Source organism: Drosophila elegans, unplaced genomic scaffold, assembly GCF_018152505.1.
Source record: "Drosophila elegans isolate 14027-0461.03 unplaced genomic scaffold, ASM1815250v1 contig_208, whole genome shotgun sequence".
Lineage (NCBI taxonomy): Eukaryota > Metazoa > Arthropoda > Insecta > Diptera > Drosophilidae > Drosophila > Drosophila elegans.
The window spans coordinates 8,317,411-8,340,708 of record NW_024545578.1 but is presented as its reverse complement, the minus strand read 5'-3'; the positions used below and the strand labels follow the sequence as shown (position 1 = coordinate 8,340,708).

Genomic DNA, 23,298 nt, shown 5'->3' with positions numbered 1-23,298 from the left:
TAGGCCACACGATTTCGATATTATTATTTATTTAATGCTAACTTTTATAAAAGTACATTTTTAATGTTTCACTTTTTAACGCCAAATTCGTGAAATTTAATTTAATTTAATTTTCATTATTTAAAAAGTAAGTGCTAAGTACAAAATAAAACAATTTTTTTTAGCTAAGGATGAAATTAAATTTTACTTGAAAAGTACTTAAATTTCAATCAATAAAATAACTATTTTTATTTTTTAAAAATCTATTTCCATAAACATTTAATATACTCTTTATTTTTATTGAAAACAAATTTGTTTTATATCAAATTAATGGGTACAAGTGTTTGAGTTTTTATTTCTATCTTATTTAGATCAAATTGTGTATTGTATTGTATATTACGTAAAATTATATGTCAACGTCTAAACACATTCTTTTTTAATTACTATTTCTGTTCTAATTCTTTCTTTTTCGGTAATTTACAACCATGTACCGGCATTCGCATATCGGAAACGAAAACAGGGCGTAAGTATGAACATGACCACTCTGAAATGTAACCAACTCGGAAAAACAAACACAAATTAAACTCTCGTTAATGAGATGGTCGGCAGCCTAGAAACATGACTCTGTTAGTAATTATTTCGAGATTGGTCTTTGAGCACTTGGGACTGACAGTCGAAAATGGTGAGAGTGTGCACCTTTAATGATAAATTAATTTGCGAGTAATCTCCAGAGCAATGTGCTGCCCACCGATCGGTTACTCCGATCCAAGTGCAATTATGGCAAAAGAACAGGGCAGCGAGTCTTAATTATAACCAGAGCAGCCATGTTAAACATGACAGTATTCGTGTCCTGGCGATTCATCAAAATGACAGCTTCTGGGTTACAGCGGTCTCGTTTGCGGGGTCCGTCAAGCGATTCCCATTCCCGTTCCCATTCCCGCTTTTTATCAGCGCAATATCGAATTTCGATCAAAACGCCTTCGGGCGACGGCACGTCGGAAAAGCAGGCGCTCGACTTTTGGCGCTAAACGAACACATCCACTCCACTCCACTCCACTCCACTCCACTACTTGATCGCTCACAGCCCGCATTCCAGTTCTTCAACTACCACAGTCCTCCCGACGACCCTCATTATCATGCTACATAGTTGGCACCATTAGGGCATTTTGGCACAGGAACAGAAACAGGAGCAAGGACACTAGCTGGTATGACTAGCCGCTGTTACGTCGCAGGACGCGATATCCATCTGCCAGAAAAATGAAATGAAGGGTTGTAATTGCCGTTGAAGCTGCTCGGATGTGTTATTAACTTGTTAAGCGAAAATGGCACATATACTTACTATAGAATGCACTTGTGCCCGTCTTATCCAAATCCTGTCAAAGGATCCACTGTGTTCTCTTGGCCAAGTTCAATTTGTGTCTGCTTTTCTGAGTGCTTTTGGCGCCTTATCTTGAGCTTCATGTTATTAACTATGCTTTCTGTTTTTATTTTACATGTTCAATGGATGATCTCAAACTCAGTATGTAAGTATAAAAACTTATTTTATTTATAATTTAATTGGCAATAAGTTGATTTAAATCTATAAAAATAGAAACGAAGTTTAACTAATTTTAAATAGAGGGCAGTTATTCATTTTTTTAATCATATCAACCTACTCTATTAAAAATAGTTTTGAAATATATCATTTTGAACTTGCTGTTAAAGATTTTATAAATTTTCAAAAACTCTAATATTTATATATTTTGAAATAAGAAGCCACAATATAAAAACTGTATTTAACAATTTTTTTTCGGGAATTAACTTAAAAACATGAATACACCAAAATGCTCTATAGAATGTATATACTTTTCAGAAACACTTTTGTAAGCATTTTTCTTTGCCTAGTTGAAAAGTTCAGATGCAAGAATACAACTTTCTAAGATTTACTAAATTTGAAAACACATCTTAAGATGCAAATGCATACACCTTTAACACAAATCAAATGAAAAGATGCTTATAAGTTTGTGTAAATACTTTTGACCACCCCTGTATAAGAACCTTTAGAATACATTGTATATATTTCACCTTAAGTGGCTGACCAAAACACCTTAAGAACCTAAGTCTAAACCGTGGGCTGCGTGAAATATTCGCAACATCTTTTTATGATCATGAAGCAATAACGGATCAGCAACACGGTTAAATGTCGCACGACCTAGGTATCGGAATCCGTGCTCCTGGAATTTCTGGGCATTTGAGTTCGTTGGGATGCGATGCGATGAGACGCAGGAAGGATTCCGCGACGGTACGGGACGGGTGGGGACCAGAGAGGATTGAACGGATCGGAGGATTGCAGATCCGGAGGAGAGGCAAATCGCTCTGTTTGCTTGCGGTGTGCCAATACAATGCCACAGCTGAACGAGACACAAGAATTTATGGCATTTCACTTTCAAAGACACAAAATTCCTGTCCCTTGCCACCATTAATGGAATGGACAATAAATTTAAACGTGCAGACGGACAACGTGCCATATGTAAAAAGGCTCAGACACTGTAGCGGCAACTTCCCGAAATGGCTAAAATCGCTCCATTCCGCCCGAAGCTCGGAAACTGCGCGTGAGACGATTTGTAAGCCCGAAACCGGTCGCCTTTCAGCCTTTCAAGCCTTTCAACATCTGCCAACCGGTCAGCTAACAAGGCGATAATCCACGGACAATGCCGGCTTCGATGCGAATCTCGGCCCTTTTATAATTAAACGTATGGATGGAAAGATGAGGCCCCGTTGGTTATAAATTCTAAGTTCTATTGACTTGGGAATAGTACTTGGAGCTCCTTAAAAACCCAACACAACAATTATATAAAAATCTACAGAGATTAGAAGAAGGAAGCATGTTTGGCTAACAAAAAATAGAACCAAACTTGACCAAAGAGAATTTAAATATGAATTATATATTTTTAAAATCGCATTGAAGTAATAATGGAAAAATCTTGCAAATCTAGGCATCGAAGTGATGAAAACATTATTGCATCAAGAAAGCAAGCATTTATTAATATTAAGTTTAGTTATAGAACAACTTCTAATAAGATTCCTAAAAAAATTGTCTTGAATTATCAATAAAATATTGTTTTAATAATTTTGTGATGAAAAGCTAATAACACAATTACATGTAAAACTTAAAAAAAAAGGTTATTTAGGCGAAAGTTAGGAATTAAGTTAGAAAATATTATAATTAATATGAAAGATATACAAAAAACAAATAACAAAATGCCAACAAAAGAAGTAATTACCTCTTCACCGCTTATTTTGTATTGCCTGTGCTAACTTCATTTTCTGCCATCATGTCGCATCTGTTGAGAATTTAATTTCCCTTATCTAATACGAAAAAAATGCGCTAATTGAATAGAGACGAGTCCCGGAATCACTGTAACCAAATTGTACCCACATTCCGCCGCTCACCTTGCTCTGCCCGCGTATTGAGTCTCCAGCTCGGCAGCTCTCAGCTCCCAACTCCCAGCTCGCAATTCGCAACTTGCAGCTCCCGGCCGTGATCATTGCTTTGGAGAAAGACAATGGACGAGATTAAATGCCAGGCTGGGCAGATTAAGATGCATCGACAGCAATAACTACGTCAACAGCAGCAGGAGTTGGAGCTGGAGTTGGAGTTGGAGAGCTTTAGAGCTGGAGGTTCTTAAACGGGAGACACGAAACAAATTTCCCTTGAAAAGAATTACATACCGATCGCCGGATCGGCCCAGACTATGGGAATTGACTGAAGCTGAAACTCTATTTGTTCGACCCGATCGGACCGTTTGCGTTTGCGATCCTCGCGTTTGTCGTCGCCGTCCAGAAAGTCAGAAAGTGACCGTCTTCATTGTCAACACATGGCCGATACGTACGTGGGCTGCAGTGCGGCGGCAAACAATTCTATAGAAAATCAGACATGCACCGCCGATGCCTCAGCCCTCAGATGCACTGGTGGCGATCTGGCCGAGATCTGCCGGCGATCCTCCTCAGCTCCAACTCCAGCTCCAGTTCTCGTCCAGTCCAGACGCTTATCGCAACCGGGCGAATCGTTTTGCCATACTAAATTATTATGTTAACATGAAAATAATTGAGGCAACAGGCATTCGGCGGTGGCTGGCCAATTTATTTATATCGCTAAATCTCGGATACGGCAGCTGAATCGCTGCTGCTGAGTCGCCGAATCCTCGGGTTCGAGTTCGGCGGTCCAGAGGCCAATTGGTGGCGGTACAAATAGTTCCACAACTGGGGCATCTGCGACGCGATTGGGACACCGACCGACCGCTGACCGGGCTACTGTTCAGATAGCGTGTTTACAATTAATCCCTCAACTAATATCTCTGATAACTCAAATCAGAGAGCGAACATAGGCTAATCTCAATTCTGTTTTAACATTTAAAACTATTAAAATGTCTAAACATTGAAGTTTTTCGTATAAAATATGGAGATACATATCTTTCTTTTATTAATTATAAATTTAAAATATTTGTAACCCTTACATTAGAATAGACAATGTTGCTTATATGTTGTTTTTTTTTTTTAAGAAATAGTATAACTTTCTAATAATATATTTTTTTTTCCTATGGTTTTTATAATGTTATAATAAATAGATTATAATTTAAAATTTATTTTGGTGCGGATCTCTAAATAATAGTTATTTTTTTAGTAAACACATTTTTAGTTACATAAAATATATCATTTAAATTAAATTTTTATTTACAACATAAAGTTTTTATCTTGCTTTTGTAAATGGTATTTCTTGCATCCAATCCCGAATTAGTTTAAATGTATGCTGATTTAGAACTAAATTCCTGCCTTTCATGCTAAGAAGACATTCTAATCCCATGCCAAATCTTTTCAGACCGCATTGCACTGGGCAGCCAAGCACGGAAACGAAGATGTGGTAAAGCTAATTGCCGGCACCTATAGGGCCGATGTAAATGCCAGAACGGTAAGCGATTATCTGAGATGCAAACGTGTTAACTTAAAGATTCTAATATACCCTTCATTCCATGTGATCGCTTTCGCCAACTGTTGACGCTGCAGAATGGGGTAAGTGATATGTAAATCTATTGAGGCAATTTTAATAATATACGAACCGACTTATTGGCTTGTCCGAGTCGCGCGTAAATGTGCGTCACATGTCACAGAATCGCGTAACATAACCCTTTCCCGGGGGTTTTCGATTGAAACTGAAACTGAGTCTGAACCAAAAGCGGAGAGCAGGCTGTGACAAATCATGACGAGCATATCCAATTGGGCCTCACCAGCCTGTCACCTCCAATTCAACTCAATCCTTTGCCCGGCGCATTCAAGTTTACAAAATTTTAAATTGAACGATGCTTTGTTCGTGCGAAATTAAATTCACTCAAATGTATTAAAATGTCACATCCGCATTTGAAACAAAGTGAATTGTCAATCACAGTCCGCCAAATTCGATATGGTTCTTACAAAACAGGCCACAAATGGCAAAACATTTGCTTACATGGACCACATATAGAATTCTCTTGGGCTTGAGAAGCGACTCTTGACACTTGTCACCTTGTAATAATAAAATACTTAAATCTTTAAAAATAAATGAGTTTTGGTGGTAAAAGTTAGATGGCAAAAATATATAGAAAGTTATTTGTATAGAATACGTAATTTAATATAACAATTTGTTTTATTTAGGGTTACACACCCCTTCACTTGGCCACCCAATTTGGAAGAGATAACATATTCGAATTGCTCTGGAATGTATACAGTGAGTATTTGTTATTATTTTAAATGCTATGCTTTAAAAATTTATGTTAAAATGGCAAATCTTTTAGAATTCCTATCAAAATCTAGCTTGACAATTTTTTGTAATTTTAAAGAGGAATAAATTTCTTTCAATATATTTCGGTTACTTCAACTACAAATTATTACTTCTATTTACATTTTAATTAGCCTCTTGCTTATGATTTTAAAAGTTTTCTAATCCACTATTTGCTATATTTGCAGAGGCCAATCGAGACATCATGGACTGGAGTGGCAACAAGCCACTGGACTACAGTCGCCAGCGGTCGAGTGTCTCGGCCTCGACGTGCAGCAGTGAGTATCAAAAGTATTTCCTCAGTGCGGAGGTGAACAACAACTACCACCTGGGATTGTTTGAGAGTAGTCAAATCACCGGCGGTACGCTGGGCAGTGCACTAACCCGCGGCAAGAAACGGGCTCAGAATCGGTATGCCACCGTGAGTGGTGCTTCGGGTGGGGGCGGCGGTGCGGTGGGTCGTTCGCAGTCGATGATGGTGCAGCGGAGGCCCAAAAAGCCACCGGGCCAGTCACTGGCGGGACTCTTTAAGCCCAGCACCGAGGACAGCGATCTGCTGCCCTGCGAAATGGAGGGGCATCCGGTGCCCTTTCGCGGCGCCTCCACTCGACGCAAAGAGAGCTTTCTCCGCAAAACCTTTCGAGCCACCGCGGGTGGCAGCCGTCGCCAGTCCACCAAAGATGTTGTTACTAACCCACCAGAGCTTGGTTAATTGGTACCCTGGCTTGAGTTTTAATCTTTCACCTGTATTTACCCTTCCAAAATTGTGCTAAAGTGAATGTATATAAGTAACAAGTTCAAAACAAATGGTTGGGGCTAAACTAATAATATTTTTATAGTCTTTTACATTTGAAATGATCAAAGAACTATCTATGAAATTTTGTTAAAATAACTACGTAACTTATAAGTATCAAAGCATGGCCTTATTATACTATATTATTACTCAGGTGTATCGATTAACTTAATATAAGTAATCACTCTTCTGTGTACATATAATCGCATGTTTATTGGAATACAAAACACAATAAAATATTTGCACAACAAAAACTAGCTCTAAACTATTAATATTTAAATGTCTTAACCAACCTGGACACCTATTCTCAGTTCACAAAGAGAATGCGCTTGCGGAAAAAATAATAATAATTTTAAACCTCGTTTGCAAACATAACTGCCTGCCCATTATGAACAAATTTACCGAAAAGTAGAGTATACGAACTTTAAACTGAGCTAGTAATTAATATTAAATGGGAACCTCTGTCTATTTTCAATTTTGCTGCATGTAGAGATTCAAGCGATGCGATTCAGCGGCGGACTCAACGGAACCTGGAGGCAGGTTGAGATTTAACGATCTTGAGTATTTTAAAACCATTAGTGTTGATTAAAACCATGTTAAATTTATTTTGCTAGCTTAACGTTGAGTTGCAACCTTTGCTTCAATTATATTTAACCTTTCGTTTTTAGCCTGTAAATATATGCTTTTTTGTACTCTGGTAGCCAAAAATCTTTACTTTAGTTTTATTTTCGCAAGCATTTGAGTTGCAAAGCCCGTTTGCGTTGCTATTGGTAAGTTTTCTTTTTGTTTTTTCAATGTTTTTCCTCATCGCCTGCATTATTTTATAATTGTTTCAAAAAGTCCGCTAACTTAAGGCATTTTTTTAAGTTTATGCACGTTCATTTGATATGACCATTATTGTGTTTGATTAAAAATTAATGAACTTGATGTTTTTTTTATTTCACTTACAGAAATCAAGGCTCGCAAAAAGCATGCAAGTAAGTATATTTAGCTTTTTCTAATTTCAATTCAGATTAAAACCGAATATTATTTGGCTTATTTTTTCTAAAAGAGCGTTGCTTAATACTTAAAGCATAAAAATGTTCTTAAATATATTTTTTAATTAAAGTTCATTAAACTTCACCTATTTGAAATAAGATTTGTGTGATAAAATATTTAAATTATGGTTTTAACACAACTCTTTCTCCTTGTTTGCAGTCGAAAAAGATTTAGGCTTCCTGCGGATTGGTTCGCTGAATGTCCGGGTAAAGAAGACCACCGAAGCGTTCAGCAATTTCTTGGGAGTGGGCAATGGCAGTGGGGTGGCCCCGATGGGCTATGGCAGTGGCGGGGGAACGGGAGCAGCAAGTCGCCATCACCATCGGTCTCCCCGAGTCCCTCATCAGCGTCATCATCACCACGTTGGTACGACACGGAGTCGCCATCCGAATCAGAGGGCAGCGATGAGCACACCCTACGGGACGAACGGCGGGCTGCCGTCGAGGGCGAGTGTTCCCAATAACCGGAACATCTACGACGGAGTCCACAAGTCGTGGGGATCGGCGGACAATATACCCCAGCGATCGGAGGACCTGATGCCGCCGCCCAAGACGGTGGATTACATAAGCAAGCGGAATAAGTCTTCGAAGCGTTCGTCATACGCCTCGAATGCCACCGATTCGCCCCGAGACTCCATCTGCTCCTCGAACTCCAGCTCCAATTTGAACGGTGGCTATAGTAGCATGCCCACCACTCCGAATCAGTTGCGGGCTCCCAAAGGCATCGCCACTTCCTTCGCCGTGGATTCCGATTCGGACTCCGCCTGTGGATTTGACTCCAGTTGGTCGGTAAATTGTCGTGGCTCTTCAAGCAGCAATCCATCACAATCCTAAAAACCTGAAGCCTAATATGTCTACATACCATACAACTTATAACATTGACCAAGTAATCATGAAAGTATTTGTTTTATTAAGAAAACATTGTTTAAGATATACATTTTTTGTGTTTGTAAAAGTTCAATTCTAACGTTTTATTGCTTAGAACTTAAGTTTGCATAGGCATTAAGGCTAAAATCCGTTCAATGAATTATGTATTCTTTTCTTTTATAAAATTAAAATTCGTATGTGTTTGTTGCATTTAAAAAATAAGTATTGTGTTTGTTTTATTTTTAAATTCTAGTTTCTTTAATAAGACTTTTATCCTATAAAGCTATGTTCTGTTTGTATTTATATTTTTTTTTAAATATTTAAATATTCTAATTAGATTCTAATCGCGCGCTTACTTTTCAAAAAACGCGTTAAGGTATTTCTCACAATTCCGTCGACAGTTCTCAACAAGTATCTGGTATTAAAAAATACAGCTCTTCCTCTTTAAACTAAATACGAGTACACGTGCGGCTAAAATTGTTTGTTGATTTAAATTTGTAAGCCGAATTAATCCTTATAAAATGGGCAAGAAGGACAAGAACAAGAAGAAGGGCAAAGGAGCCGAGAAGACGGCCATGAAAACGGACAAAAAGCAGGCAGCACGGCAAAAGAAAATGCTGGAAAAGCTGGGAGAAGTAAGAATGAATATTGTCACTATCATATCATATTTACTAAAGCTAAATTTATTTTTATAGGCAAATATAGCTGATATAATCCAGTTGTTAGAGGCCAAGGAGGGAAAAATAGAGACCATTAGTGAATCTGTTTGCTTGCCGCCATCTCCCCGCTCTAATTTCACCCTAGTTTCCCATCCGGAGAAGGAGGAACTCATCATGTTTGGTGGAGAACTTTATACGGGAACAAAGACCTCAGTTTACAACGATTTGTACTTTTATAATATTAAAACTGGCGAGTGGAGGGAGCTGAAATCGCCTTCAGGACCCACGCCCAGAAGTGGACACCAAATGGTGGCTGTGGCTAGTAATGGAGGAGAACTTTGGGTGAGTTGCCCATCTTAAATTTACCTAGAAATCCTTAAATAAAAACCTTCATTTACAGATGTTTGGAGGAGAGCATGCCAGTCCTTCTCAGCTGCAGTTCCACCACTACAAGGATTTATGGAAGTTTTCATTGAAATCCCGCAAATGGGAAAAAGTATCTGCGCCCAATGGACCAAGTCCTAGGAGTGGTCATCGAATGACCGTCTCTAAGAAGCGTTTGTTTATCTTTGGCGGCTTCCATGATAACAACCAGTCGTATCATTACTTTAACGATCTTCACATCTTCTCGCTGGAGTCTTATCAATGGCTAAAAACCGAGATCGGAGGAACTATTGTACCATCCCCTCGATCTGGCTGCTGTATAGCCGCTTCTCCGGAAGGCAAAATCTATGTTTGGGGAGGTTACTCAAGGGCCTCTATGAAAAAGGAAGCGGATCGTGGAGTAACTCACACGGATATGTTCGTTTTGAGTCAAGACAGTAAGTTTTTAGGAACAACAAAGCTACTAAATATAATCCGAATATTAATTATTATTAAACAATTTATTTTAGAAAACGCTGGCGATGCTGATAACAAGTACAAGTGGGCACCCGTGAAGGCCGGAGGATATAAGCCCAAGCCCCGGAGCAGTGTTGGCTGCACTGTGGCTGCCAATGGCAAGGCCTATACCTTCGGCGGTGTTATGGACGTCGATGAGGACGACGAAGATGTCCATGGACAGTTTGGCGATGATCTTTTGGCCTTCGATTTGACCTCTCAAACGTGGAGATTGCAGGAGATCCAGGCGAAAACCAGTCCCGCTGAGAAAAAGGAAACGGACGAGAGCAAGGATGTTGAAATGTCCGCTCCAGATAAGCCCGTGACCACCACAACAGATGGGATTTTTACGGTCACCGTTGGAGGACCAAGTACGAGTACTCCATATGTGTCCAACATACCCAGCCTTTTCCCCAAAGCCAAACCATCGAATGTACCCTCTCCGCGCATGAATCCCGGACTCTGCGTTTGCAAGGGAACACTTTATATCTTTGGTGGCATCTTTGAGGAGGACGCCAAGCAGTTGACCTACAACGATTTCTACTCCCTGGATTTGCACAAACTGGAGTGGAAGGTTATAATACCCAATAACTTGAAGGCTCACGTCTGGGAGGATAGCGATAGCAGTAGTTCCGACGAGGAATGCAGCAGTAACGATGAGGACAGCTTCGACGACTCGGATATGGATACAGATTAGTCTAACTTCAAATGACTATATATTAAATTTGGTTAACAATCGTACACATATATAAAAAATGGAATATTATTGAATGTTGAGTAAGCTCAGTTGTCTCACAGCTCCAGAATCTCAGTGAGAATGCGTTCCGTATCCTTGGGAGTGTATACTCTATGGCTGATGGTTCGGGGATCGCTATAAATCTCATAATCATTGCCGCCCGGCTCTGTTTTATCTCCGAAAAAGTGGATTTCCTTGAACTTGTAGTGGGCTTCGATATGTCGCAGGCAGTAGGTTTTATCCCAACCATGGGGGAAGACATCGAAGCTGATCTGACCACCAATGGAGTACGTGAGATCCACGTCGGCAAACTCCTTCTTGAGGTCCCTGATCATTTGTTCCCGCACCTTGTGCTCTATGTCGAAGGCAGCGAACATATTGCGCTCCTCCCTGGTACACTGGCGTCCAATGGGACACACGTTCATCATGCCATTCCGGAACTCGATGAAAGTTCCCCTCTTGATGGGCACATCCAGTTCGGATAGGTATCGCAGGACAAAGTTGATGAAGCGCTTCAGGGTCTTCTCTCCCAGATGCTTGATGATGTTCTGCTTGCCCACCTCCTTGCCGCCCTCAATCTGCACCAGCCCATTCTCCGGGAATACAAAGTCGAACTCGTTGAGGATCTTCTGGCCGTTCAGCTGCTCGAACATCTTCTCCAGGTCGGATCCTCCGACAATGCCGATGGTGGCCCTGGGTTTAACCTTCGAGTAGAAGAACTCCTCGAACTCCGGGGTCACCGTGGATCGAGGCATCGTCAGAGTGCCGTCCACATCGAAGAGCAGGAGGATTTCGTCACGTTTCAGAGTGGCAGTGCCCATTTTGCATGAGTCTAATTACGAAATCGCAGCTATTTTTTATCCAAATAATTATGTCCACGTATGATTTGAGATAAAGAACTTTGTAAGCGGCAACGAGTTGGTGAGAAATACCCTAAAGCTTTACTACAGCGGTTGGGAACCAGTTCAGGAACCATACAATACACTCATAATTTATATTTTAAATTATAATATATAATAAAATATAATACTACCATAATACTACTTTTTTTTTAAATCCTTATGATAAAGTGTACTTAATTGTATAATTAAACAAAATTTTATTTACTTACTTCATGCTGTTAATTGACAGCTTTTGTTATTTTTGTATTTAAACAGAATACAATATCGAATATGAACATTGTACTGTCAATTCATTTTAACAGAATTTAAACATATTAGGGTTCTTAAGTGTACTCTTGTAGTTTAATAAACGGGATTTTTACTGCCTTCTTATATGCTCCAGTTCATCTCTTTTTATTTTGCTGTATTCCTGCAGGGATTTGTATTTGTCGGTGTTCAGCATCGGGTCCACAATCACAGGATATAGTGTTAAGCCCACGGCACCAACGATACAGGACACGAAGCCAACAAATCTCCACCCACGTAGAACTGCCATTTTATTTGTACCTGCTTAAATTGAATTTAATTAATTTGATTTCTCGGTTTGTTATTATAAAACACAAAACACCTGGTTCGATCGTAAGGGGCTAAAAAACACCGCTTGTAAGGTCACACCAAAGTGGTGTGTTTACCGTGCAGTACAGTAGAAACTGGTTATGACAACTACTACAATAGCACTGAAATATTCGAGTTTAAGATTAATTAATGGCAATTTAAGATTACAAAACGCGAGAAGTAAATTGTCCACCTTGAAATGCTTGCCTTTGTAGAATCAATTGTTTGTACTTCCAGTAATACAAACTTATTTATATTTTCTAAGATTCTTTACTTCATTTTTAAGTTTGATTTAATGTTAAAAAAAAGAAAGAACAAATAAAACGCTAGTTTATGGGCTATTATTTTGCACTCACTCTCAACCGATATTCACTGTAGATACCTGTTGGTATTTTTCTGTTCGAAGTCCGGTATATTCTACCTTCACTCATCCGGTCACACCGACAATCTTGAGCTGGGCTTGGGTGTGGTGTATTGTTTGAGTAATTGTTTTCAAGATTGCTGTTTTTAGTTAATTTACTTATTTACTAAAAATGGCTAGAAGCCTCGTTTTTGTGGCTCTAGTCGGCGCTTTATGTTTTACCCTCGCTAACGGTAAGTTCCCGCCGGAATCCAAAACATGCTCGATTTCTAAGGGCGTTGTCATGGAATTTTCGTAAACCTCGATTTTGCATATTCCAGCACAACACCACTATGACGAGCACAAGACCAGCCATCTCATCTGGTGCACCAAGAGCCAGGAGGAGCAGTACAAGTGCCAGAATCTCACGGTGGCCATCGAACGCGATCGGGCATTATTCGACGAGGTGTTCCTGAATCTCACCTGCTTCATGGCCTACAGTGCGGATGAGTGCATCCACCACATCGATCGCGAGAAGGCGCACATCACCTCGCTGGACGCCGGAGATGTCTTCACGGCGGGACGATACAATTCCCTTATACCCATCATGCAGGAAAAACTGGAGGGCGGCTTTTCGGACTATCAATCCGTGGCCGTGGTGAAGAAAGGATCACTCCCTGACTTGAATAATCTCCGCGACATGCGAAACAAGAGGGTCTGCTTCCCCTGGGTGGGCAGTTTGGCCGGTTGGATTGTGCCCATTCACGCGGTGAGAATTGCCATCTCAGTTTTATAACTAAAAATGTCAGAAAATGTGCACTTAAAGAAATTGTCGCCTTTGGAAATGTAGTTTTGAAAATATCAATTATTTTTAACACCTTGCCATATAAACAAATTATCATAAATTTAACTTTGTTTTTTAGTTTTTACTGAATACTGTTTTTACAATATTTTCTAGAGTATTTTTTAATAGCATACTGAGTACCTGTTCACAAAGCTTTACAAATTTGTTTACTCCTCTGATAAAAGGAGCTACTTCAGAATTGAAAGATCACTTAAATGTTGTATAACTTTAATGTAATAAACATTTAATATTCATTTCACAGCTACAAAGGGAAGGCGGCATGGAAGTTGTGGACTGTAACAATCAGGTGAAGACAGCTGCCAGCTATTTCAACAGTTCGTGTGCCGTGTACTCGCTGTCTGACAAATACAATCCCATTGGCGACAACTCAGATAAGTAAGGCTCAATCAGAGCTTGATTTTATAAAGCCCATCTTATAAATAATCTTTTTTGATCAGACTTTGTACGCTGTGCACTGGCAAGATTCCCGGAGGACGCTGCTCGGCTGCAGATCCCTACTTTGGATACGAAGGCGCCTTCAAGTGTTTGATGGAGAAAGGAGATGTTGCCTTTTTGCGCCATTCGACTGTAAATGAAATGCTGCAGACCACCGAATTCAGTGAGTTTTTATATCTTGTTCAAAAAGAACCCATTACTAATCTTTACTGAAATTTTAGAAAACATAAAACCAGACACTTTTGAGCTGCTTTGTCGCGATGGCCGTCGTGTTCCCATTAATGATTATCGACAGTGTAATTGGGGCCAAGTTCCCGCCGATGCCATTGTGACATCTTCAGCACGCAGCTTCAGCGATCGAAAGCAATATCAGCAATTCCTGAAACGCATCGCGGAGTTGTATTCCGATGGAATTCGTGACGATCAAAACAGGCAGGGCGGTCAAGGGTTCAGCAACCGCAATAATTACAACGAACAGAGTCAAAGTGGCGCCTACGATCAGTTTAACAGTAATGACCCCTATAGAAACCAAAACCAATACGATCAGTACCGCAGTGAACGCTTGGACAGCAGTTTCTCCCCAGAAAGAAATCCGCAGGACGGCACCAACACTTCAATTCTCTATGAGAAGTTCCGCATTTTCGAGTCGAAACGATATGGCAAGCCAAATTTGCTTTTCCAGGTTTGTTATTGAAATTTACTTTAATCTCAGCCAATTGTAATGCAAATATTTCATTAAAGGACTCAAGCCGGGCTCTCACTGTTATCCCTGAAGATGATCAGTCGTTTACAAAGTATTTGGGCCCTGCCATTAACTTTATTTACGGCATTCGCGAGTGTCCTGTTCCGGCGATGACCCTTTGCGTGACTTCAGAGAACGAACTCGAGAAGTGTATCAGAATGAGGGTAAGTTAAAGAAGAATTTGAATTTAAATATTAAATGAATCATTTACAATATTTCTTACAAATCTTTGCAGACTGCCCTGAAAGCGCATCTTTTGAAACCGGAACTCATCTGCAAGAAAATGCACTCCCACATAAACTGCATGCAGTTCATCGAAGCGGGCAAGGCTGATATTTCGGTTTTCGATGCCGGAGATGTCTACACCGGCGGACTGAACTACGACCTGGTCCCGTTCATGTCGGAGGTGTACAATCTGGGCGAGCCGGAGTACTATGTGGTGGCTGTGGCCAAGGAGGAGGATCCCGACACGGAGCTAACGTACCTAAAGGGCAAGAATACCTGCCACACGGGCATCAACACCGCCGCTGGCTGGACCTATCCGATGGCTCTGTTCATCTCGAACGGCTGGATTCGCCCGTACGGATGCGACTCGGTTCGGGCTGCCGCCGAGTACTTCACCAAGTCTTGTGTTCCGGGTGCGATTAGCAGTGAATACAATACTGGAGTGCCCTACGATAGCATGTGTGATCTGTGTCATGGAACTAGCTACAGATACTGTCGACGCGATGCCTCCGAGGATTACTACGGACATACGGGTGCATTCAGGTGCTTGGTGGAGGGTGGCGGACATGTGGCCTTCATGAAGCACACCACGGTGATGGAGAGCACTGGCGGCAAGCGCAAGGAGTGGTGGGCAAGGAATGCTCTCAACGACGATTTTGAACTCCTTTGCACTGATGGCACCCGTGCCGAAATTCACGAATACAAGCGCTGTAATCTCGGCAAGGTAAAGGCCAATGCCGTCGTCACTCGCGGAGGAGTCAACTACAACGAGACCCAAATGAATGCCTACATCAACCTGCTGACCTATGCCCAACAACTGTACGGCCGTAAGGAAGTGGACGCCTTCAGTTTTAGCATGTTCTCCTCGCCCATTGGACACTACGATCTGATCTTCCAGGATGCCACGCGGCAGTTGAAAGTCATTCCAACGAACAAACGACGCTACGATTCCTATTTGGGCAGCGATTTTATGCGAGCTCGCCGCATCACCGATTGCTATGCTGGTGCATCGGCATTATCCTTATCCGTGGGCCTCCTTCTCGTGGCCTCTCTAGTTGCAATGCTCTAAATTAATAGACTCGGTAAGATTTCAGAATTGTACAAGAATCTCTAGCACAAGGAGAAACATATCAACGTTTTACATTCCAAATATTTTTAAGTATCAAAGAAAAATCCCTTCCGTCCGAAAAAATATTCCCTGAAGCAGAGTAATATCTGAATATAATTTTATTTATAAAGTGCCTGTGCCTTAATATAGTATTTGTTTGTGTACATACCAACTAAGTCCGTCCAAAAACTTGTACCTAGAAAGTGTAAGTCGAATCATTTACAAATCTTTTATAAGTATACAAATAAAATAACAAAAGGAACAAGCGCTTGGTTATTATTATTACAATCAATAGGAATTAATTCACAAAATAATTTTTTTTTATCTATATTTTATTAAACAAGACTAAACTTTGAAAAAATATATATCTTATAAATAATTCAGATATAATGGTCATTAAAGACATTTATATATTACAGACTAACTAATTCTTTATTTTAGATTTTAATTATGAATTTTACGTATAGGTTGCAACGGTTTTATATTAATTGCATAAATGAATATAGTTTCTAATATAAAAGAAAAAGAATTCTATAATCTTAACCGCAACTGTTCCCGCCAAATTCAAACTGTGAATCATATGTTTTGGGTGCGGCAGTGGCAACGCCAGACAGTTTTCCACTTTAAAAGGGCTGTTCACCAAGAATGAAGGGTTACTTCACAAAACGGGACTTATTGTAATTAATTTTCAATTAACAACATAATTAAATGAAAACTATTTAAAGTTACAAAAATGTATGCCCATATTGTGGCGCTAGGGAAATGCAACGGTAATAGGACTACACACGGTCACACCCGCCAGCACACATCTGTGAAATTTGTAAATTTCGAAAGCTGCTCCGGAAAACCGGACGGATATCTTTCACCTTGCTTTGTACCAGTTGTTCCGCCTTTAACTATCGCAAAATGTCTATTAATCTGCGCACCGTTTACGCGTTCGCCAGGGAAATGTACCCAAAAACCTCCAAGGAAACCATTCAATATGGAACAGCTGGCTTTCGCGGCAAGTAAGTTGTCTTAATTAACGAAATTCGGGTTAATCATCATTATGTTAACACCCACACGTTGCATACGTTGGCCGCAATTGATTAGCAAATAGTTATTGTTTGTTTTACGATAAGTACGGCAACTGCATGAACCGTGTTGTTGGGATTCGGGTTTATTTTTAGATATTGTTCACCTTTTATCAATGGACATGCCCTTCTTTCGCCTGCAAGTATGTTTGTATGTGTTTAGGGGCGTGCATGTGCATGGGGGCATACATATGTACGTACGCACAGTAGAGGTCACCAAAATAGTTTTGCAAGTGCAATTGGCTACCAATGTAGTGGTCATAATCGATAAGAAGAGACTTATTTATGTTAACATTAATTCCATTGGGGAATATCTAATTTGGTCTATACGTTGATATATTTAATTGAATTAAAAAAGTATGTCTTTAAATTCTCAAAATATGTATCATATTCAGGTTACGTTAGATAACAGTTTAAATATTTTATTTTTTGTATTATATATTTTTGCACCTTTTGAAGTACATATGTAATGGATATGACAATATTTTATCTTGTGGTTATTCGACCTATTTTTCTAACCACTAACCACATCCAATGTAAGCAAGATAATAAAGCTTATCTACTTCACTGATAAAATGAAAAACCCCTTAAGCATTTCCCGGTATAATGGATATCTATAATATAATCTATGAAGTTACTAATTATTTGAACAATACTGTACTTTTATTGGCCTTACAATCTACTGAAAAGATAAAGTGTTAAAATAGATAGTTACAATATTTAATTGGTGATTCGTCATTCCGTTTAATATACGACTTCCAGAAATCGTAAATTATATACTTAAATACAAGAATAAAAAATTTGTTAACAGAATTTTACATTTTATAAAAATGATTAAGGACTCATAATCCCCAAAGAGCACTAATATTTTTTAGTTCAATATTTATTATTTACTCTAGATCTGTGTTTTTAGTCTTTGGGATGTTAAACATTAAATCTTATGAATTTAAGATACATTGTAAAAACTATCTATATGTATTTATAAATAATAAAACATTTAATTTATTTCAGAGCCGAATTCCTGGACAGCGTGATGTTCCGCATGGGAGTTTTGGCCACCTTGCGATCCCGGTTTCGTGGAGGCTCCGTAATCGGCGTGATGATCACGGCATCGCACAATCCGGAGCCAGACAACGGAGTGAAGCTGGTCGATCCCAAGGGAGAGATGCTGGAGGCCAGCTGGGAGGCGATAGCCACCGATCTGGTCAATGTCAGCGACCAGGAACTGGAGCAGCAGGTGGCCAAGATTATCAAGGACAATAACATCGATGTGACTACAAGTTCCCAGGTGTTTGTGGGCATGGACAACAGATACCACAGTCCGCGATTGCTGAAAGCGGTGGCCGATGGAGTAATAGCGCTGAAGGGAAACGTCAAGGAGTACGGCATCGTGACCACGCCCATGCTGCACTACTTCGTGGTGGCGGCGAATACGAAGGAGGCCTACGGCAAACCCACGGAGGAGGGATACTATGATAAGCTGATCAAGTCCTTCGAACTGCTGCGAAATGGGCGCCTGGAGAACGGAAACTATCGGAACAATATCATTTACGATGGCGCCAATGGAGTGGGTGCCCGCAAAATGCTGCAGTTCATCAAGCGCATGAAGGGTTCCTTGAATGTGACGGTCATAAACCAGGGCGTGGGTGTGGGCAAGATCAACGAGGACTGCGGCGCCGACTACGTGAAGGTCCAGCAGAGGCCGCCGAAATCCATGCCCGAGGTGGAACCCTTTACGAGATGTGTCAGCGTGGACGGAGATGCCGATCGGGTGGTATACTTCTTCAGCGACGACAAGGGCGAGTTCCACCTACTGGATGGCGATCGCATAGCCACTTTGGTCGCTGGCTTCCTCATGGAACTGGTCACGCAGGCCGAGATCGACTTGAGACTGGGCCTGGTGCAGACCGCCTACGCCAATGGAGCCTCGACAGACTATATAGTGGATGAACTGAAGTTCCCCGTTTCCTGTGTTCCCACGGGCGTTAAGCACCTGCACCACAAAGCTCTGGAGTACGACATCGGTGTTTATTTCGAAGCGAATGGTCACGGAACGATTGTGTTCAGTGACAATGCAAAGGCCACAATCGCCCAAGCTGCGGAAACGAAAGACAGTGCCAAGACCTTGTTGCTCCTCATCGATCTGATCAACGAAACGGTGGGCGATGCCATTTCGGACATGCTGCTGGTGGAAACCATCCTGAACCACAAGGGCTGGGACGTGCAGGACTGGATCTCGTCGTACAATGACCTGCCCAACCGACAACTGAAGGTCAAGGTGCAGGATCGGAACGTTATCGAGACCACGGATGCGGAGCGAGTATGCGTGAAGCCGGAGGGTCTGCAGACGGAGATCAACAAGGTGGTGGCCAACTACAAAAGGGGTCGCTCCTTTGTGCGTCCCTCGGGAACAGAGGATGTGGTGCGCGTCTATGCCGAGGCGGCCACAAAAGAGGTAAGCCTTTGAATCATAGTTATTGTTGGAAGGTCACTTACATTTCTAATTTCCCCATAGGATACCGATACCCTTGCCTACGAAGTGGGACTTCTGGTGCAGAAACTGGCCGGAGGCGTTGGCCCGGAATTGACGAAACCCAACAGTGCCCATCTTTAAGCGAAAAAACGAACCAACCTCAAATGAATCGACACAGGTCCTAGTTGGAGCAATAAATCTCTTTTAATTTTAGGTGCTCGCTCAGTAACTTAAAAACTTAAATATCTTAACTCTCAAACGCATTTATACTGTAACTGTTCACTGTCTTGTATGTTCTAAAGATGAGATGTTTTTTACCACTAAATATAAAGTTTTATTTATTTTGTGGGAGTTATGTGCTTTGTAGTTTGTTATGCATGATTGAAGAGCTTTTTTTTGTTGAACTACTAGCTGTAACTGAAGAAATTATAAAAAATGCTGATAACCTAAATAAATTTTGTACTGCTATTTCCTAAAAAAAATATGAATAATTTAATATAGGAGTTTAATTTTATTTAAGGGCAAATAATAATATTTAGCCGGGTAAACATATTGGGATTTTAGATGAGATCAAATGTATTCTATCAAATAAATGGATCCACATTTGTTTTTTTATTTTAAAATATAATGTTGCCTGTTTTTATATACATTTGGCTATCTTGCCATTTTCCTTTTGGTGGTTCATATTAAATTTAAAATTTAAAACGTATATAAAGCGCCCAAAAAAGTGTTGCCGCCGACACTGACAAACCACAAAGTGGTCACACTGCCCCGCCCAGCGATGACTTACTCCATATGTAGCGGTGACACCCTCCATATGTAGCGGCGACACCTTCGATATGTAGCTGTGACACCCTCCATATGTAGCGGTGACATCCTCCATATGTAGCAGTGACTCCCTCCATATGTAGCATTGACACCCTCCATATGAAGCAGTGACACCCTCCATATGTAGCGGTGACACCCTCCACATGTAGAGATGGAATTACATCGCTTATCCCCGCCTGTCTTATCGAATTTTGTCCACCTCTACGCTTTTGCCGTGCTGTCATTTTTTGGCTGATGCAATTGCAGTTTTTTAGTTAATATCAAATTAATTTCAAGTCACAGAGTATTAAAAAAGCATAAACACAATGGACGCAGAAGACGTAAGTTGGAAAAACACCGGGGCATAAGTTTAAAATGCTTGAAAACATCCTGGAAAGCGCACATATGTGCGTACATGTGCGCTCTTGTGTGTGTGTGTGTATGTGTATTTACCTGTTTGTGTATGAGCACTTGGGCGAACAATGAGGTTATGTTTTACCTATCCGGATTTCTAACCATTCCGAATCTTGCAATGAATTCTACAGGGTTTCGATCCCACTTTGTTGAAAAAGAAGAAGAAGAAGAAGACCACCTTCGACCTGGACGCGGCATTGGGCCTGGAGGACGACAGCAAGAAGGAGGACCCGCAGGACGAGGCTTCGGTAGAAGGTGGAGCCGCCGCCGAGGAGGATAATCTAGATCTGGAGAGCTTCGGCAAGAAGAAGAAAAAGAAGAAGAAGCCATTTAACATGGACGAAATCGAGGCCGCAATCCCTAGTTTCCCCGGCGACGATGTGGTCGCCACCGAGGAGCCCGAGGAGGAAGAGATCAACCTGGACATGGACTTCTCGATGGCCAAAAAGAAGAAGAAGAGCAAGAAGAAGGACCTGGACGAGCTGTTCGCGGATAAACTGGACGAAGACAGGAGCGAAGACAAAGAGAATGGTACGGTGACTACTGGGATTAGGTTTCACACGTAGCATTGGCTTGACGAGGGTTTTATCATTTTGAGAAGTTTTAAGTTCATTTTGTTTTATTAGCTATTACATTATTACAATTATATTTGATTGAATATCACTATCATAGGTTTTGCATTTAGCATTTCACAAATGCAAGGCATATGCCTCAACGCTATAAACAAATGTAAGCGTGAAAGCTTTTAATCAATTTCTTTTTTTTACAGTGGAGGACAACAGTTCCACCTGGTTTGGTTCCGATCGTGACTACACATACGACGAGTTGCTGAAGCGGGTCTTCGAAATCATTCTCGACAAGAATCCGGACATGGCCGCCGGTCGCAAGCCAAAGTTCGTGATGCGTCCGCCACAAGTGCTGCGCGTGGGTACCAAGAAGACCTCCTTTGCCAACTTCATGGACATTGCGAAAACACTGCATCGCCTGCCCAAGCATCTGCTCGACTTCCTGCTGGCCGAGTTGGGTACCAGTGGGTCCATGGACGGCAACCAGCAGTTGATCATCAAGGGCCGTTTCCAGCCCAAACAGATCGAGAACGTGCTGCGTCGCTACATCAAGGAGTATGTCACCTGTCACACCTGCCGCTCCCCGGAGACGATATTGCAGAAGGACACGCGCCTGTTCTTCCTGCAGTGCGAGTCCTGCGGCTCCCGCTGCTCGGTGGCCAGCATCAAGTCAGGTTTCCAGGCTGTCACCGGCAAACGTGCCGCCATTCGAGCAAAAACAACCTAAATTCTCTTTATTTAAAATTTGATTTTTTATTACCAGTAAAATTTCAATACAAAAAAATATTCAATCTTTGTTTGCATTACGCTAAGTTGTGCTGTAGTTGTTGTGCCAGTCTGTTAAGTAATCCGCGAATCCCATTTCCATATTCCGGGATCTGCCGCTGTCAATGAAGAATTGGAAGGCATCCATACCCACTACTCCTCTGAAATAATTGGGGCGACCACGCAGGTACAGGTTATGGCCTCTTGTTATGGGTGAGGGGTCTATATATTCCATGGCGGTCTTCAAAAGTCTGACTAATCTTTCGGCCGTGGGTCTGAAGGCTTCGGAAGAGCCAAGGGAAGTGACTTCGTTGTGAAGGCTAGATATTACCAGCCGATTGCCCGGCTTTTTGGCAATACTCGCCTCCAGAGAACCCGTGCTATCATCAATTAAGTATTTACTGAAGCACTCGTTGTGGGTTCCAAATCCAATCACGAAACCATAGACAATGCAGGTGCGAAAGTGTATGGGATTGTTGGCTTTATCACGAATTATAAAAACATTTTCTCTTTCGGAATCCTCACTTGCCCGTAAAATGTGCCATAGAGTTAGGGGTATATTTTCGTGAATCTTTGGTCCGGACTCTTCGGAATCAGTTGTCTTTCCTTTTTGTTGGTTTCTCCGGATGACGAAATTATCCAGCTGATCTTCCACATCATCGAAACTTTCATTTATTTCCATTTGCTTAGTCAGGCGGTAATTTCAAAAGGAATGTATGACTTCAAATGCATTTTACATCAGCTGCAAACAAAAACAGATGTACACATGGGCGTAGTCCAACTTTTTTTGGGGGTTGTTTGAGGGATTTAATAAAAATCGGAAAACATTTCTCTGCCAAATTTTAGTTTATTTAAAAAATACTAACATTAAGATATAAATATATATATTTTTAATGTTATTAGCGACAAAATCAATTGAGTTTAAATAAATATAGTTAATGATAACTTATAAATTTTTGACTTAAAATGATTAAGAATGGTAGAATAATTTATTTTTTTCTTAAGCTTTTAACAAATAAATTTAATTTTAAAACATTTATACATTTGACTCGGATTCCTATTAACATTTAGAAATCTTCATAATCGTAAAATGTGTATATCCAACAGAACCAAACCCCTTTTAGAAAAACTTGAAATTTATTAACTATGCCCATGAATATTTTTACTTTGTGAAATTAAAATAAAGTTGTTGATAATAAATATAAGAATAAAACTTCATAATGTTATAAAATATATATACAAGTTTTA

At 40.7% G+C, this 23,298-nt stretch overlaps 8 protein-coding genes across 9 annotated transcripts; 5 read left to right on the top strand and 3 right to left on the bottom strand.

Moving 5' to 3' along the window:
- Positions 1–486: 486 nt before the first annotated feature.
- LOC108146766 lies at positions 487–8,689 on the top strand. The gene is made up of 8 exons (XM_041707880.1): positions 487–502; positions 1,500–1,502; positions 4,838–4,927; positions 5,023–5,028; positions 5,647–5,719; positions 5,959–6,048; positions 7,514–7,540; positions 7,761–8,689. The coding sequence occupies exons 6-8, from the start codon at positions 5,976–5,978 to the stop codon at positions 8,432–8,434; spliced, it is 774 nt and encodes a 257-aa protein (XP_041563814.1). The 5' UTR covers positions 487–502; positions 1,500–1,502; positions 4,838–4,927; positions 5,023–5,028; positions 5,647–5,719; positions 5,959–5,975; the 3' UTR covers positions 8,435–8,689.
- Positions 8,690–8,871: 182 nt separating this feature from the next.
- Positions 8,872–10,746, top strand: LOC108146767 (kelch domain-containing protein 4). The gene is made up of 4 exons (XM_017272903.2): positions 8,872–9,102; positions 9,163–9,468; positions 9,527–9,947; positions 10,020–10,746. Exons 1-4 carry the CDS (start codon positions 8,989–8,991, stop codon positions 10,700–10,702), a joined length of 1,524 nt encoding a protein of 507 aa, XP_017128392.1. The 5' UTR covers positions 8,872–8,988; the 3' UTR covers positions 10,703–10,746.
- LOC108146768 (phosphomannomutase) lies at positions 10,705–11,668 on the bottom strand. The gene has a single exon (XM_017272904.2). It carries the CDS (start codon positions 11,560–11,562, stop codon positions 10,798–10,800), a length of 765 nt encoding a protein of 254 aa, XP_017128393.1. The 5' UTR covers positions 11,563–11,668; the 3' UTR covers positions 10,705–10,797.
- A 184-nt stretch (positions 11,669–11,852) lies between these two features.
- On the bottom strand, positions 11,853–12,288 carry LOC108146906. Of its 2 annotated transcripts, none has more exons than XM_017273148.2 (2): positions 12,251–12,288; positions 11,853–12,192 (listed from the first exon to the last, which is right to left on the bottom strand). In XM_017273148.2, the coding sequence occupies exon 2, from the start codon at positions 12,176–12,178 to the stop codon at positions 12,002–12,004; it is 177 nt and encodes a 58-aa protein (XP_017128637.1). In that variant the 5' UTR covers positions 12,179–12,192; positions 12,251–12,288; the 3' UTR covers positions 11,853–12,001. The 2 variants fall into 2 exon arrangements, with proteins under 2 accessions (XP_017128637.1, XP_041564095.1); XM_041708161.1 differs by having other exon boundaries at positions 11,853–12,189; positions 12,251–12,269.
- Positions 12,289–12,666: 378 nt separating this feature from the next.
- LOC108146905 (melanotransferrin) lies at positions 12,667–16,214 on the top strand. The gene is made up of 7 exons (XM_017273147.2): positions 12,667–12,831; positions 12,919–13,346; positions 13,684–13,817; positions 13,880–14,040; positions 14,099–14,559; positions 14,619–14,783; positions 14,855–16,214. Exons 1-7 carry the CDS (start codon positions 12,771–12,773, stop codon positions 15,911–15,913), a joined length of 2,469 nt encoding a protein of 822 aa, XP_017128636.1. The 5' UTR covers positions 12,667–12,770; the 3' UTR covers positions 15,914–16,214.
- Positions 16,215–16,738: 524 nt separating this feature from the next.
- LOC108146942 (phosphoacetylglucosamine mutase) lies at positions 16,739–19,823 on the top strand. Its single transcript, XM_017273195.2, has 3 exons — positions 16,739–16,959; positions 18,037–19,480; positions 19,541–19,823. The coding sequence occupies exons 1-3, from the start codon at positions 16,859–16,861 to the stop codon at positions 19,637–19,639; spliced, it is 1,644 nt and encodes a 547-aa protein (XP_017128684.1). The 5' UTR covers positions 16,739–16,858; the 3' UTR covers positions 19,640–19,823.
- A 687-nt stretch (positions 19,824–20,510) lies between these two features.
- Positions 20,511–22,071, top strand: LOC108146957 (eukaryotic translation initiation factor 2 subunit 2). The gene is made up of 3 exons (XM_017273213.2): positions 20,511–20,646; positions 20,851–21,250; positions 21,489–22,071. Exons 1-3 carry the CDS (start codon positions 20,632–20,634, stop codon positions 22,010–22,012), a joined length of 939 nt encoding a protein of 312 aa, XP_017128702.1. The 5' UTR covers positions 20,511–20,631; the 3' UTR covers positions 22,013–22,071.
- LOC108146958 lies at positions 22,014–22,799 on the bottom strand. Its single transcript, XM_017273214.2, has one exon. The coding sequence runs from the start codon at positions 22,730–22,732 to the stop codon at positions 22,094–22,096; it is 639 nt and encodes a 212-aa protein (XP_017128703.1). The 5' UTR covers positions 22,733–22,799; the 3' UTR covers positions 22,014–22,093.
- Positions 22,800–23,298: the final 499 nt, after the last annotated feature.

What these genes read in the sequence shown, in the direction of transcription:
- LOC108146766 (XM_041707880.1), top strand. Translation starts at nt 5,976, where the DNA reads ATGGACTGGAGTGGCAACAAGCCACTGGACTACAGTCGCCAGCGGTCG. An exon ending in CTCGGCCTCGACGTGCAGCA is followed by an intron (nt 6,049 to 7,513) that starts GTGAGTATCAAA and finishes TTTCACTTACAG; the next exon opens with AAATCAAGGCTCGCAAAAAG. An exon ending in GGCTCGCAAAAAGCATGCAA is followed by an intron (nt 7,541 to 7,760) that starts GTAAGTATATTT and finishes CCTTGTTTGCAG; the next exon opens with TCGAAAAAGATTTAGGCTTC.
- LOC108146767 (XM_017272903.2), top strand. Translation starts at nt 8,989, where the DNA reads ATGGGCAAGAAGGACAAGAACAAGAAGAAGGGCAAAGGAGCCGAGAAG. An exon ending in TGCTGGAAAAGCTGGGAGAA is followed by an intron (nt 9,103 to 9,162) that starts GTAAGAATGAAT and finishes TTATTTTTATAG; the next exon opens with GCAAATATAGCTGATATAAT. An exon ending in GTAATGGAGGAGAACTTTGG is followed by an intron (nt 9,469 to 9,526) that starts GTGAGTTGCCCA and finishes CTTCATTTACAG; the next exon opens with ATGTTTGGAGGAGAGCATGC.
- LOC108146768 (XM_017272904.2), bottom strand. Translation starts at nt 11,562, where the DNA reads ATGGGCACTGCCACTCTGAAACGTGACGAAATCCTCCTGCTCTTCGAT.
- LOC108146906 (XM_017273148.2), bottom strand. Translation starts at nt 12,178, where the DNA reads ATGGCAGTTCTACGTGGGTGGAGATTTGTTGGCTTCGTGTCCTGTATC.
- LOC108146905 (XM_017273147.2), top strand. Translation starts at nt 12,771, where the DNA reads ATGGCTAGAAGCCTCGTTTTTGTGGCTCTAGTCGGCGCTTTATGTTTT. An exon ending in ATGTTTTACCCTCGCTAACG is followed by an intron (nt 12,832 to 12,918) that starts GTAAGTTCCCGC and finishes TGCATATTCCAG; the next exon opens with CACAACACCACTATGACGAG. An exon ending in GCTGCAGACCACCGAATTCA is followed by an intron (nt 14,041 to 14,098) that starts GTGAGTTTTTAT and finishes CTGAAATTTTAG; the next exon opens with AAAACATAAAACCAGACACT.
- LOC108146942 (XM_017273195.2), top strand. Translation starts at nt 16,859, where the DNA reads ATGTCTATTAATCTGCGCACCGTTTACGCGTTCGCCAGGGAAATGTAC. An exon ending in ACAGCTGGCTTTCGCGGCAA is followed by an intron (nt 16,960 to 18,036) that starts GTAAGTTGTCTT and finishes AATTTATTTCAG; the next exon opens with AGCCGAATTCCTGGACAGCG. An exon ending in CCGAGGCGGCCACAAAAGAG is followed by an intron (nt 19,481 to 19,540) that starts GTAAGCCTTTGA and finishes ATTTCCCCATAG; the next exon opens with GATACCGATACCCTTGCCTA.
- LOC108146957 (XM_017273213.2), top strand. An exon ending in GAGCGAAGACAAAGAGAATG is followed by an intron (nt 21,251 to 21,488) that starts GTACGGTGACTA and finishes TTTTTTTTACAG; the next exon opens with TGGAGGACAACAGTTCCACC.
- LOC108146958 (XM_017273214.2), bottom strand. Translation starts at nt 22,732, where the DNA reads ATGGAAATAAATGAAAGTTTCGATGATGTGGAAGATCAGCTGGATAAT.